At 39.3% G+C, this 14,641-nt stretch overlaps 1 protein-coding gene across 5 annotated transcripts in view; it reads left to right on the forward strand.

Annotated features, from left to right (window-relative positions):
• The first annotated feature begins 842 nt into the window (after window positions 1-842).
• The window catches only part of HOOK1 (hook microtubule tethering protein 1), a 76,119-nt gene continuing 62,320 nt past the window's right edge, over window positions 843-14,641 (forward strand). The window contains exons 1-3 of one of the 5 annotated variants that reach the window (XM_033225069.1): window positions 843-908; window positions 1,157-1,300; window positions 8,344-8,429. In XM_033225069.1, the coding sequence (XP_033080960.1) occupies window positions 1,238-1,300; window positions 8,344-8,429 (149 nt within the window). In that variant the 5' untranslated portion in view covers window positions 843-908; window positions 1,157-1,237. Of the gene's footprint in view, window positions 909-981; window positions 1,301-2,744; window positions 2,832-8,343; window positions 8,430-14,641 lie in introns of those variants that run through there. The other 4 variants (XM_033225070.1, XM_033225068.1, XM_033225071.1 and 1 more) reach the window with 4 other exon arrangements.

The following is a 14,641-nucleotide window of genomic DNA, read 5'->3' on the forward strand; positions in this document are numbered from 1 at the left end:
CTTATTTAAGGAGCATTGATGGATTTTATTTTCCTTATAAATGTGGCACATTTGCCACGTGTGCAAATGAAAACATCCCATTCCAATGAGTGCCTAGGAGGAAATCAGCTCTTCCTTCCTCGAAGAGTTTTAATTCATGGGTATGATCTATTTCTTTCTTTATTTTATTTTATTTTTATTTTATTTTATTGTATTTGACACAGAGTCTTGCTCTTTTGTCCAGGCTGGAGTGCAGTGGCCTGATCTCGGCTCACTGCAGCCTGTGCCTCCCGGGTTCAAGTGATGCTTTTGCCTCAGCCTCCTAAGTAGCTGCGATTACAGTCATATGCCACCACTCTCAACTAATTTTTGTATTTTTAGTAGAGAATGGGTGTCGCCATTTGGCCTGGCTGGTCTTGAACTCCTGACCTCAGTTGATTCACCTGCTTCAGCCTCCCAAAATGCTAGGATTACAGGCGTGAGCCACCTGGCCCAACTGGTATGATCTATTTCTGAAGACAACATGGAAGCAGAGTGTGGGCTTCCACAGGTGTAGCCAGGCGGCGTGCTACCGCGAAGGAGGGAAGAAGCCTGAGGCCGGCCGGTGCCCTACTGCCCCTCTGCCCCTTCGGCCACTAGGGCTGTGCAAGCTTCAGCCTTGCCTATCCCCATCGCGCACGCGCGCTCGCTTCCCGCGCGCAATCTCCCGCCCCCGGCCTCACTGCACCTGCCAGGTCATAAACCTCTTCCCACCCACTCTCACCCTCTCACCAAGGCTCAGGCTTGTCTCACGTTGATTGGTCAGAGCCCACGAGGGCACGTCCAATCAGCAATCCCTCCTGCGCAACCTATCCCGGTTCTTCCCGCCCCCGCCCCGCCCCGCCAGCCCTCCCGGGTACCTACCGTCTCTGTGACTGGTGCGCGGCCAGGTCACTCAGGGCGGCGGGGGGAGGTGTGAGGGAGTGGGCAGGACGGGTGGGAGGAGGGGAGGGGTGGGAGGAGGCGGGGCTCAGGTGCTTGGCAGCGCGGCCGGGGACAAGGCAGGGGAGGGGGCGAACGCTGGAGCGAGGCGGGGGCGGGTGAGGAGGGGGTGACGCCGGACACGTTGGCAGCGCGAGGTTTCGCGCGTGAGCTGCGCGGGTCGGGCCTGGTACCGAGCTTTCCTGGGGGCTAGTAGGTCGTGGACGCCGGCTCCTGGAGGAGTGCCAGGAGGAGGGAGGTGAAGGTGTCCGCGGCGTCGTCGACGGCGGCGCCGGCCATGGAGGAGACGCAGTCGCCGCCGCAGCCCAAGCTGCCCTTGTGCGACAGCCTCATGATCTGGGTGAGTGCGAGGAGGCGAGGGGGCGAGGGGGCGAGGGGGTCGAGGCGAAGAGCCTGGGGCGCCTGTTCTCCCAGGTGAGCAGGGGCTACCTGCACATGGGTCCCGGCGCGCCCTGCCGTTGGCGCCTCGTGTCGTCCTTGACCGAGAGAGTGCCACCTGCGAGTCGCTGGGCAGGTGTGTGGGCGCGGGTTGGTGTCCGCGGGCGGGGATAAAGGAAGCTGTAGGAGCGTAACGGTGGAGGCTCTGGTCTCAGCCAGAGGATTCGACCTGCCTGGTGTCTCTAACAGCTGGGGTATGAACCAAGCGCCCCCCGCCGCCCCATTTTCTCCCCCTGAACAGCGCCCTGAGCCCTGGGCTTTTTGGATCGCTGACTGTCTTGCCTTCGTCCGCTTGGGCGTGAAGACCCTTTCTGAAACCTAACCCCGCATCCTGAAACCACCTTGCTCTACCTAGATACAGGTGGCCAGGAGGTGGCTGGCTGTTTTAGTTCCTTGACCACTGCTCCTTCAGGACTCTAGAACATCCGATTTTGTAGAAGCCGCTTCAAAGAGATGTTTGTATTTACCGTATGGAGAAAAAGATGTGTTGGGAGTCGGGGGTCGTTTTCCCTTTTCTCGCTGGCCCTCTCCTCCTCCAAATGGACAGCATTTTCTTTAAAGAAAATGAGTTGACATTTTTCTTTAGGATTTATCTATGTTTAGGATTTTTGTTAATTTGTGTTGGGTCTAGACAGGCATATCTGTCCCCAGATTGTTCAATATTCCAGTCAACAAAATGACATCCCACCTCTTAGAGTTGCTTAGATATCAGTGCTGGCATTCAGGTGTGGTTCTTAACCCATATTGAGCAAGGATAGTGTTTGATGGGCCACAAGGTGCTGTTGATGATGCTCATCCCAAACCAGTTGTTTAGTTGTCTGTAGGGGAGTGTTTGTAGAATGGAATGTAAACAGACTGGATCAGGAGACTGTAATCGGTTGAGATTCCCTAGTGATCTAATGCATCTAATTCCAAAGAATGAGAAATCCAGGTTTATGGAAGTGTGTGAAGTCTATTGGAAATAGCCATAATTTAAAGCAACTTTTACACTTTGTAAGTAAATAACTTTTGCTTATAGTGGAATGCAAATATTTAGGGTTCATGAGTTAAAATCAATTAGCTCACTGTACAGCTGAATTTTCATTTGAAATAGGTATTCGGGTGGAAATGCTGTATTTAAGACTCATGAAATAAGGCAACATTACTTTTAATGATTTGTTTTGTTAAAAGAGACTAATTAAAGGGTGTATCTGAATCTGTTACAATTGTTGTAAACCTCTGTTGACTGAATTGTTAAGCTGAGTCTTTGTGATGTCATTGACTTACATGTGAGGTGGTGGAGAAGCACAGGATTTTCTTTTGTGTTGTAATATTTTAAAATATTATGTCACCGTATCCACTCTTTTAACCATAATTTATTGACTTCCAATGTTGAGGTAGGCACTGGGGAGGACCGGAGTGGTAGCCAGAGCTGTGTGTAATTACAGTGGAAGGTAAAATTCAGTAAAAGCTACAAAAATATCAACCAAATGATAAGAAATCACGGATAACAGAGTAAAATTGGTCATTTGCTTCAGTCTTCTCTTGGGCTGCTGAGCACTGTGGAGAAAACTGAATGACCATCCAAACTGTTGCCTCTACTAATGCTGTTACTGCCAAATGCACCTTTTCTCATAGCATTGCCCATACTTAAGAATAACCAGACAGTTTCTCTCACATGCCTCTTAGCAAACCTTTATTGGTATTCTACCTGAGCCCCCAACTCTTCTTCCTCTCGGGCAAATTACCACCTCCTTATCCTTGGCTCTGGCTTTAGCCTCCATCCCTTCCATCTCTTCTAAAACGTTATTGTATCATTTGTTCCCTTTCTGTATTTACAGCTACTTTCTCTCCATTGGCTTCTTTCTCTCTACATATAAACTTGCTGAAATATTCACCTTTTTAAACAGAGAAGAGCCACTACTCCATGTTAAAGTCACACCATATTTCCCCTTTTCTTCACAGTAAAATTTGAGTTGTTTTATACTCACCCTTTATGCCTCACTCAGTCTTCAACCCACTACACTTGAGTTTCTTTCCTCTTAAGACTTTCACTTCATTACCAGTTTACTAAATCCAGTAAGTGTTATATTACCATTTTCTTACTTGATGGTTCCTTTGTGAAATTGTCTTAGTCTCTGGTTATCTAGTCTGTTGCCTTTTCTTTACCTCTTTAGATGATTTCCAGTGAAGTTTACTGTCTTTTTTTAAAAATTAACTAAATTTTTTGCCTTTGCCAGCAACCGCACTGTTGATCTTACCTCACCTACAGATCTTTCTCCAAACTCACCTCAAGCAACAGTTCTTCAAGCCCATCATGCTGCATTGACTTTCTATTTGTTGAAGAAGCTAAGCTGTTTTAATGCAGCCGGGATTTTTTTCCCTCTATCTAGAATATTTTCTTTCTAGTTCTTCCAGTGGTTGGCTGCTTCCATTATTCAGGTCTTAGGTCAGATGTTGCTTTTCAGGGACTCTGTTACAACCATTTCTAAAGTAGTGACCTATTTGTCTCCAACCCTTATCCCACTGTAACCTGTTAACCTCTTTCTTTCTTATCTATAACACGGTACTTTCTAAAGTAATCCAGTTGGCTTTTGGGATCAGAGCTCTTACATGACCTATTTTCTGCTCTGTCCCTTGGAGAACACTGACAACTATTGCCAATAAGACACCAAATCAAAATGGTGATAGTAAATATCATTGCCTTGGTTCTGACCTCAGAGAGTAGTGTTTCACCATTAAGTATGATATAGCTTAGTTTTTTATAAATACTTGGGAGTGAATTTTTAACTGGGTCATAGAGGACTGTTGGATTTCATCAAGTAGAAATCAGTGGAAATTTGTTCTCCAGACACAGGGAAGAGACACTAGTAGTAAAACAAATGGTCTCCTTTGGCTATAGATTAAAAGGAGATAGTGGAACATACACATTTGTCATGATAACCCTGACCCAGAGGTAGAAGATGAAAAAAAAGTTATGATGGGGCCAAATCATGGAGATAAGACAGTTGGGAATAACTCTTCTTTCAGCACTAAGAGGAGGAATGGAGCCAATGTCAACAGATTAGAGAAGTCATCAAGAAAAGTTGGTTATGTGAAGGAATGCCTCTTGTGGCAATTTTTTAAAAACTGCATTTTATGATTTGGAACTCACCTTAAAATAATTGATCCTTAGAAATGTCGTACTGCTACTTAGCAGAAAATTCAGGACAAAAGGGTAAATGTGGACATCATTTACATGTTGGAGGACATGTATGAGAGTTTGAAGAAATGTTTGTATAAAGATAAATTTAATTCTGCTACTTGATTCTGTGACATGGGAAATTTGCTTAATATCTTTGGACCTTACTTTCACCAATAAAATTAGAAGGTTGGACCAAATATTTTTAAATGTTTTTCTTGGTTCTTGCATTCTCTGATAGGCAGATGATTGAAAGAGTAATAATTAATATATGCCCAAATTTAGAAATTATTAAAAGTTCAATTATTTTTATGAAGATCTTAAAACTCAAAGCAATGGTTGTCTTTTTGTAATGAGGAGCTGGAGGAGGAGAATATGAAAATAAAGTTGATCCAAGATTGAGTTTCTGTTGGTTGTCAGTTGTGAAAATCCCATTTTCCTTGATTTCTGTGACATTTACATTAAAGTAGTTTAGGAACAGCATTTCCACATTTCTGATTACTTGTTTTATTTAGAAATATAGAAGAAAGTAAGGTAGTTATTTGCCAGAACACTGTGTTTAGTGATAGACACCTGTGGAAACCCTGTCTGTCCTTTCAGGTCACTCACTAAAAAGACTTTAGTTAGAAAGAATACATTTTCTTTTGTCTGTCTGCTTCGACCTCACTCTCCCTCACTCTCCCCAGTAATCTGTTTTTTGTTTTTTTGTTTTTTGTTTTTTTTTTTGAGACAGCGTCTTACTCTGTTGCCTAGGCCGTAGTGCAATGGCATGATCTCAGCTCACTGCAACCTCCACCTCCCAGGTTCAAGGGATTTTCCTGTCTCAGGCTCCCTAGTAGCTGGGATTACAGGCATGTGCCACCACACCTGGCTAATTTTTGTATTTTTAGTAGAGACGGGATTTCACCATGTTGGCCAGGCTGCTGTCGATCTCTTGACCTCAAGTGATCCACCTGCCTCGGCCTCCCAAAGTGCTAGGATTACAGGCGTGAGTCACTGCGCCCAGCCTCCCCACTAAACTTTTTAATTTATTCACTGTTCTTGGTTGTAAGCCTTTCAACTGAGCCAAATGAAATTACATTCTGTTTTCTAATTTATTTTACAGCTATTTTAAGAACTTCTCAGAGACACTCCAGTGTTCATGGCAGTAAGGAGGGAATTGATTTTAATCTGAACACATAGTGGTCATGGAGGTGGTCCCTTAGCATGTGTACCTCTTATTTTGCCTAGTATTCTCTGTCTCTGAAATTGTCCTCTTAAAATCACGAATTGTGTCAATTTTGTAAAAAGTTAAATAAGTAACTCTAAGTTACACATTAAAAATTAATGTGTAAGTTGGAAGGGCTGAAAAGTGGAAGTTACAGTTTATTTTCCTTTTAAAGATGCCCTAATTCTTGGAGTTTCTCTTCCCTGTACGTCCACCCAGTTGCAAAAACCTTCTTATTTTATATTTTAAATATTCCATTAGTTCATCATGTCCTCTCAGTCAACATTATGCTGATTTCCTCTACGCGATCTATTTTTCTCATCAGAGCCATTGCAGGAACCTTCTAACTGGTCATCCTGACTCAAGCATAAAGCTACTCTGTGTCACTATGCTGCTCTCCAAAATATACTAAAGAATGTCACTCTTCCTTATTACTTTTCAGTGATTTTTCATCACCCAGAGCAGTGGTTCTCCAAAATTGACATGTTTAAGAATCAGTTGGGGATTTTCTTATTTAATATGTCTAGAAATTCTGATACATATTGTTTCTAAACCCTATACTTGGAGAAACCCTGACTCATAGCTAATGTACTAACAGCTGTTGAGCTCATGCCACATGCCAGGCCCTGAAATAGGTATGTTTGCTGTTTCATTTAATTCCCGAACCATCTTGTGAGGTAGAAACTACCCTACTGTTTCCCATTATGTAGATAATGCCATTAACTGTAAAATAAGTCCAAGCTTCTTGTCACGGCCCTTTGGAGTCCTGTCTCTTTAACCCTGTTCGTTGTCACTCCTTCCCCAGCCTTCTTTGCACTGCAAATCCAGTGATACTGAACTGCATGTTCCCTAAAAATAATATATTTTCTCATGTATCTGTACTTTTTTCATATTCCTATTTCCTGAAGCTTTTTTTCCTTTCTTTACTTAGAAAATTTCTTTTCTTTACTTAGAAAATATGCCACTCTTGGCCGGGTGCGGTGGCTCACACCTGTAATCCCCGCACTTTGGGAGGCTGAGGCGAGTGGATCCTGAGGTCAGGATATTGAGACCATCCTGCCTAACAACGGTGAAACCCTGTCTCTACTAAAAATACAAAAAATTAGCCAGGTGTGGTGGCGCATGCCTGTAATCCCAGCTACTTGGGAGGCTGAGCAGGAGAATCGCTTGAACCCAGGAGGCGGAGGTTGTGGTGAGCCGAGATCTTGCCGCTGCACTCCAGCCTAGGCAACAAGAGTGAAACTCTGCCTCAAAAAAACAAAAAGCAAAAAACAAAAAACAAAAACAAAAACAAAAACAAAAAAAGAGGAAAATATGCTACTCTTCCATCTAGACTTTCCATTCAGAAATCATCTCCAAGAAGTCTTTCATAGATACAAACCCTAATTAGATTAGGTGACACCCATTTTTTGCAGAACATTTTGTGCAGACTGTAATCATGGGACTTACCATATTGTCTAGAAATGATTTATGTCTTTTACTCCTCTCCTTAACTTTTGACTGAAGCTTTAAGGGTAGAAACCTGGTGATTTTCCTTTGTAGCCCCGTCATATATCACAGTGTCTCACATAGAGTAGGAGCTTAGTAAAGTGTCTCTGTGTGCTTTGAAAGTAACTGGCTAGGTTTAGTTTGTTGGTATCATTCATCTGTGTTGTGTTAGATAATGGATGTCTGAATCTCCAATTGCCAAATCTCAAAATACACAGAACCATTAAAAGTGAATTATAGTGGGAGATAATTTTATTGGATTAAGATAGTTAAGTGGTAAACTAAGAAATTATTAGCTAACAGTGAAGTGGGTGAGTATGTGTGGAAAAAGACAATCATAGTATATTTAATTTAAGATCTTTATAGGTTGAGATTACATTTCTAGAAAGTGTATGATCCATTTTAGCTCTGATGTAATTTGCTTTCTAAAATTTTTTCTATCTCGTATTTGTTTATTGTAAAAAGAGATTATTATTCCACTTCTCTTCAATGTATGCACGAATATTTAACAGATATATGTGAAAAGTTAGTATACCTAAAGCCAAATTAGATAGAAACAATTTGACATGGTAGATAGACCTTAATTCTTCAAGATGTAAGGCCAATTTCTAGATAGGAAGTAGAAGTCCTGTCTTATTTCAGAGCTCATGGATAAACCGTAAGTAGCTTTAGATTTGACATTTCTAGCCTTTGTTTTTCTATCAAATGGTATAAGTGAAAATTTAAGTTGCAAATGTTGGGTTATCTTTAAGTTCTTTTTCTGATGTTCTGCTAAATATAGACAAATCACAAGATTAGAGCTATATACCTGGCTTTGTATTATTCCAAATTATGTATTACTTATGCATGGCATCAATGTGTTTTAATGTCTTAGGCATGATTTTGTGAAATGTTTAGTTTATTTTTATAAAGTTACACAACCATAGAGACATATTAGCATAGTTCCATTTGTTTGTCTGGGTCTACATTTAAACAAAACAGGACTATGTTTTGTTTTTTTTAAATCTGTTTTCAATTTATGTTTGTATTTTGTAATGCTACCTTGTAGGTATAAAGAGGCAGTAAGATCATTTGCTTTATGTCATTTTAGCTGCAGACATTCAATACTGCCTCACCTTGTCAAGATGTCAAACAGCTGACTAGTGGAGTTGCCATGGCACAAGTTCTTCATCAAATGTGAGTAGTGGTCAGACTCTCCCTGAAAAGCATTGTAAACCCAATAAATAACAAGGAAGAAAACTTGGACTTAACTTCCAAAGGTTATTGCAACTTTATCTTACCCAGTGACATATTCAGGAATATGGCACCAAGGCATTCTTGCAGCTAGTGAACAAAAAGTTTACCACCTCATTATTCCTGACTTGTTCATAGAGATACATTTTAACTGAATATATGATCAGGATTCTTATTTATTCAAGTTAACTTATTTTATACTTGTTATGAGCATGATCACACTATTTTAAATAAAATATATAAAAGAAACAAGTTAATGATATAATTGCTTATGGTGTTTTCTTTGGTTGTCATTTGAAGGTATCCTTGCATGGAGATTATTATCTTAGAAATAATTGGAGCATAAAATATTGGATTTGGAAAAAATTTTAAAGTATTAAGTTTTAAAATGTATTTCTGAATTAATAGTAGTAATTTATGAGTTCACCAATAATGAAATGAGGAATGAATGAAATTTGAAGTCACAGATACTGGGAAACTTTAATAAAGTGGTTGTGTTTAGGCTAGACTCATTTTATGTAATCATATACTATCAAAAGATTCTAAATCCATTTTTCCCCTAATATTTGCCGACGTTGTGTAAGGGTTAGGGTTACAGTCTATAATATGAGCTGTACCCTAAGTAGGACAAACAAGGCCAATTCTGTACTCACAATTTATTAATTAATAATTATAACAACTTTATATTAGCTTACTTTGAGACTGGAATCCTATCTCTGCTTCACTGTTTTATAGTCAGATTGTTTGTCACCATCATCTTGTAAAGATTTGCTGTGATTTACATTGAAAACCCTTTAGATGGGTTAGCAAAAATTCTGTGCCTGTCTTAGAAAAACAATTAAAATGATATAAAAATCCTACTTATTTAGAATCTTCAAAATGATCTCTTGTGACTAGACTGATTTAATGGTTAATTTATGATTAATACTTTAAAAGACAAACTTAACTAACATGTTAACTTCTGAGGAGGTGACAGTTATTCTAAAATATTCTTACTCCCATTCTGTCTTAAAAATATTTCTTAAATGTTTTATTTATTTATATCTTAGTTGATTTTGAAATGATTTAATTCATCAGAGCCAAGCGTTCTGGACATAGTCCTTTTTTGATGATTTGAGATAGTCATCATTGTTTTTTGTCACTAGAATTTATGCCTTGCCTTCTTCTCATCATGCTATGTTGTGAATATTGGTGTAGATGCAGCAACATTGTGGTTGGTATGAATGTAAGGCTGGTATGCATCACTCATTTCAACAGTCTCATTCAGAGTTGTCCTTTCTATATGTTTTGGTGGGCTTTAGTAGCTTTATGCCAGAATACAACCAAAAGAAACCTGTTTTTGCCATGATGTGATCCATATAGCTCTTTGACCTCCTATACTCTAACACTAGACCTGATGTTTACATTGGAGTTAATAAATTTTAGCTACTTTTTCCACCATCTGTTGGATTTTGCTGTTAACGCTGATCTTCCCTCTCTCTGCTTTTTCTTTATTTCTTCTTTCTTTTGTTTGTTATAGTCTTCTAAGAGCTTTTCTGCAGGAAAAGTAAAATAGCCAATCAGAAATTCTCTGTCTTCATAACAATTGGCCAGTGCCCTAAAATCAACCCTAAATATCTCTCTTTATTTCTCCCTCTCTCTGCTTCATTCACCCAATTTTACATGCTCTTAGGTGTCTGAGCCTCCTTGTCATCCAGGGGCTACTTTTTATTTATTTTTCTTTTTAAACTCCTTTCCAGTTTTGGAACTTTTCAGAAGTCTGGATCCTGAATAGTGAGACATAAAACATACATTTTCTCCCTGGTTGGACCAGTATGTCTTATTCCGGTTAAAAGGTTAATTTTACTATATGTCTTTGAACATTTCAAAGCACTTTAAATATGCTATAATTTTTTTTTTTCTTTTGAGACAGTCTTGCTCTGTTGCCCAGCTGGAATGCAGTGGTGCGATCTTGACACACTGCAACCTTCGCCTTCCAGGTTCAAGCGATTCTCTTGCCTCAGCCTCCTAAGTAGCTGGGGTTACAGGCGCATGCCACCACGCCCGGCTAATTTTTGTATTGTTAGTAGAGATGAGGTTTCACCATGTTGGTCAGCCAGGTCTGGAACTCCTGACCTCATGATCCACCCGCCTTGGCCTCCCAAAGTGCTGGGATTACAGGTGTGAGCTACCGTGCCCGGCTCAAATATGTTATAATTTTTAACATATTGCATTGATGGCTATTGTGGCTGACATCCTATCACATCAGAATTGTTACTGAAGGTAAGAAGAGAAATTCTGCTTTTTACAGAAGTAGCAAAATTTAACCAATAGTTCTTTTCTACTTACTTGAAGCAGATGTTTTTCCAAATAGTAATATCTTTATAAAGTGGTGTCTAAACTGTTTAACTTAGACATGAAGAGCCATGGAGTTATTGCTAGGGCTCTACAGTTCCTTAATTATTATCTTCAATTTGAATATGTAACATGTAGAAGCTTTAGTTTAGTTTGTTTTTTTTTTTTTTTTCTGAGATGAGTCTCGCTCTGTCACCTAGGCTGGAGTGCAGTGGCGTGATCTTGGCTTGCTGTGAGCTCCGCCTCCTGGGTTCATGACATTCTCCTGCCTCAGCTTCACAAGTTGCTGGGACTATAGGTGCTTGCCACCACGCCCAGCTAATTTTTTTTTGTATTTTTAGTAGAGATGGGGTTTCACCGTGTTAGCCAGGATGGTCTTGATCTCCTGACCTCGTGATCTGCCCACCTCAGCCTCCCAAAGTGCTGGGATTACAGGCGTGAGCCACTGCGCCCAGCCGAAGCTTCAGTTCTTTTAAAAACACATGGGAAAAAAACTATACAACTGTATTAGTTTCCTAGGGCCACTGTACCCAAAGTGCCACAGACCAGGTGCCTTAAAACAGCAAAAATTAGTTCTTTCACAGTTCTGGAGGCTAGAAGTTCTAAATCAAGCTATTTTCTGGACTGTGCTCCCTCCAAAGCTTCTAGGAGATGATTCTCCTTTGCCTCTTCCAACTTCTGGTAGTCCCAAGCATTCTTTGATTTGTGTCAGTGTATCTCCACTCTGTCTTCATATGGCCATCTTACCTCTGTCTGTGTCTCTTTTCTTATAAGGGAACCAGGCATACTGGATTAGGGCCCATCCGAATTCTTTATGACCTGATCTTGCCTTTATTACATACATGAAGACCTTATTTCAATCATATTCACAAGGGTTAGGACTTAAACTATCTTTTTTGAAGATAGGATTCATCCCAGAACAACTATAAACAGTGCATGCCATATCTTCAAAAGAAAGGCTTAGCTTTCATCACTTTAAGTACCGGTTAACCTCTCTGTTCCTGTTGTCTTTGACTAAATCTTTTTTTTTTTTTGCAAGAGGGAGAAGAATGAGACAGAGAATGTAGGATATTCAGAGACCTTAAGAATCATGCATTTATTTGTTTATTCACTTAGCAGATATTTGAGCATTTAACATGATAAACCATGATAGCCAACATCTGAATATTTACTATATAAAGGCATCATTCTAGACCACATTTGAAGTTATTTCATTTAAATTTTACTAGTTTAGTGAGGTAGATGTTATTTTTACCTTGAATTTATACAAGAAGACGGAGGTGTAAGTAGTTGAAATTGCTTTTGGAAGTTAAATGATAAGTAAATGACACAGCTAGGATTTGTATCAGTTTGGTCTGACTCCAAGTTCAGTGCTCCCAACTAGCTGTAATCATTGAAATGTATTGAAACCATCCTGATAGATTTTTACTTTGGAGTATTAATAAAACGAAAGTCAGTTGCTTCTAAAGTATAGATAGATGTCCATATAAGTATGGACATAAAGTATAGATAGTTATGTATACAGTATAGATAGATGTCCATGTAAGTATGGACATCCATCTATGGACATCTATCCATGGACATACTTATATGAACATTTATCTATACTTTATACACAACTGTCCAAAATATAGACCATACTTTGATGGGTTTATAGAGAAGATTTTTGGATATTTCAGGAATAATAGATTCTGGGTATACATTGAAGTGACCCAACTATATTGTTTGTAGTAACTAGTGGGTATTTCTTACTACCTGAATTCAGTTGGTAAAACTGTTGAAGATAAATACCCTGGATGGAGTTAAAACGTAGTAATTCTTACTTAGTTTTATTAGAAAATAATTGGACCATGTTTTGATTCATTAGTCCTGTGTCCCCTTTTGTTATTCGATATCCCTTGAGTGTTATTGAAATTCTGGGAAATACAAGAAAAGGAGCTAATTATTGGGGTCCAAGACTCTAAGACATGTAGAGGTTGCAGCAGAAAATAAAAAAAAAAAAAGATGTCCTGAGATTTCTGAGGTTGGAGATCAAGTTTAATAGTGGAAAAGGTTGACTGCAATTATAGTTGTTTGAGAAGGGTGAATTTGTGTGCAAGAAAGCAGGAGATATATTTTTACTAGATTAGAAAGTATTTCTCTGGGCTAAAGTTGATCTGAGGTAGAAAGGAAGATGAGGAGGAATGTAAAGACAAAAGGAATTATCTTGGAACAACTAGAGAAAAATAGGTTATATCTAGATCCAATTTCTAAAGGTAATTATAGCATAGAATCATATACTTGGAGTTTTTTTTAGCATCAGTTAGAAGACTGGGGTGGTAGTCAGGGTTGTTCAGAGAAACAGAACCAGTAGAGGGTGAGTGTGTGTATAATCTGTGTCTCAGTATACACACATGTGCACACACACACAGATTTTCTTTTTTTTTTTGAGACAGAGTTTTGCTCTTGTTGCCCAGGCTGGAGTGCAAAGTCACGGTCTTGGCTCACTGCAACCTCTGCCTCCCAGGTTCAAGCGATTCTCCTGCCTCAGCCTCCCGAGTAGCTGGGATTACAGGCATATGCCACCATGACCAGCTAATTTTTTTGTATTTCGGTAGAGACCAGGTTTCTCCGTGTTGGTAAGGCTGATCTCAAGCTCCTGACCTCAGGTCATCTGCCTGCCTCAGCCTCCCAAAGTGCTGGGATTACAGGTGTGAGCCACTGCGCCCAGCCCAAGATTTTTTTTTTTTAAAGGAATTGGCTCATGTGATTGTGGAGGATGACAAGTCTAAACTCCGCAGAGTAGCCCAGCAGGCTAGAGACTCAAAGAAGAGCAGCTAGAGTTGGAAGGCCATCTACTGACACAATTTGCTCTTTCTTTGGGGGAGGTCAGCCTTTTTCTTAAGGTCTTCAAATGATTGGATGAGACCCATCTACATTATGGAGGGTAGTTTGCTTTATTCAAAGTCTACTGATTTAAATGTTAATATCATCTAGAAAATACCTTCCCAGCAACATCCAGATGGTTTTTTTACCAGGTATCTGGTCACTGTGGCATAGCCAAGTTGACTCATAACTAATATTAAACATCACAACTGGCATAACTCTTTTGGTTAGGACTTTTTATTACTTAATCTGATATAAAAACAAAGTGAATTGAACAGTTTTGACTCATTAACTCAATTCATTCAGTCATTTCAAGTAAATACCTTGTTATCAGTATAGTATTTACATATTTAAATTGTTTTGGTAATTTCTGCCTTAGCATCTGGGAAAAGTTGAGCACAATTAACATTAATCTGCTCAAAAGAAAATGGTTATGTACAATTATTATGTGTTGATTATAAATAAAAAGTAAAATGATTACAAATTCCAAATAAATGAATTGAAAATAGTGAAGCCATTTTTTTGGTTATCATAGCCAGAGGAGTTATCTTTTGCTTTTAGAACATATGAGCAGAAAGGTTTCAGTTTTGCATTCTTAAATTCAAATTACAACCTTGGAAAAGAAGCTCTTTAATTTTTCCCCATTTTAGTTGGCATACCTGTAAAATAAGAATTTAGATGAGACCTTTAAGACCTCTTCCAGTGCTAACATTCTGTGATTTTGAAGTTGTTTTACCCTTAGAACATTTATCACATTCTCCTTTGAGTGTAGTTATTTGTGCTTTTTACTTTTCTCCTTTAATAATTACTTCTCTAAGGTCAAAATGGTAAATTATCTTCATATTAATCTCAATTCCTTACTCAGAGAAAGCGTCCAGATATTTGTTTAGAATATAGTCTGTTAATGTAGTTCACTATATATAGTTAAATGTTGTTCTTCAAAACCTTATTAAATA

The sequence above is a fragment of the Trachypithecus francoisi genome, unplaced genomic scaffold, assembly GCF_009764315.1.
Source record: "Trachypithecus francoisi isolate TF-2019V2 unplaced genomic scaffold, Tfra_2.0 Lachesis_group12, whole genome shotgun sequence".
Lineage (NCBI taxonomy): Eukaryota > Metazoa > Chordata > Mammalia > Primates > Cercopithecidae > Trachypithecus > Trachypithecus francoisi.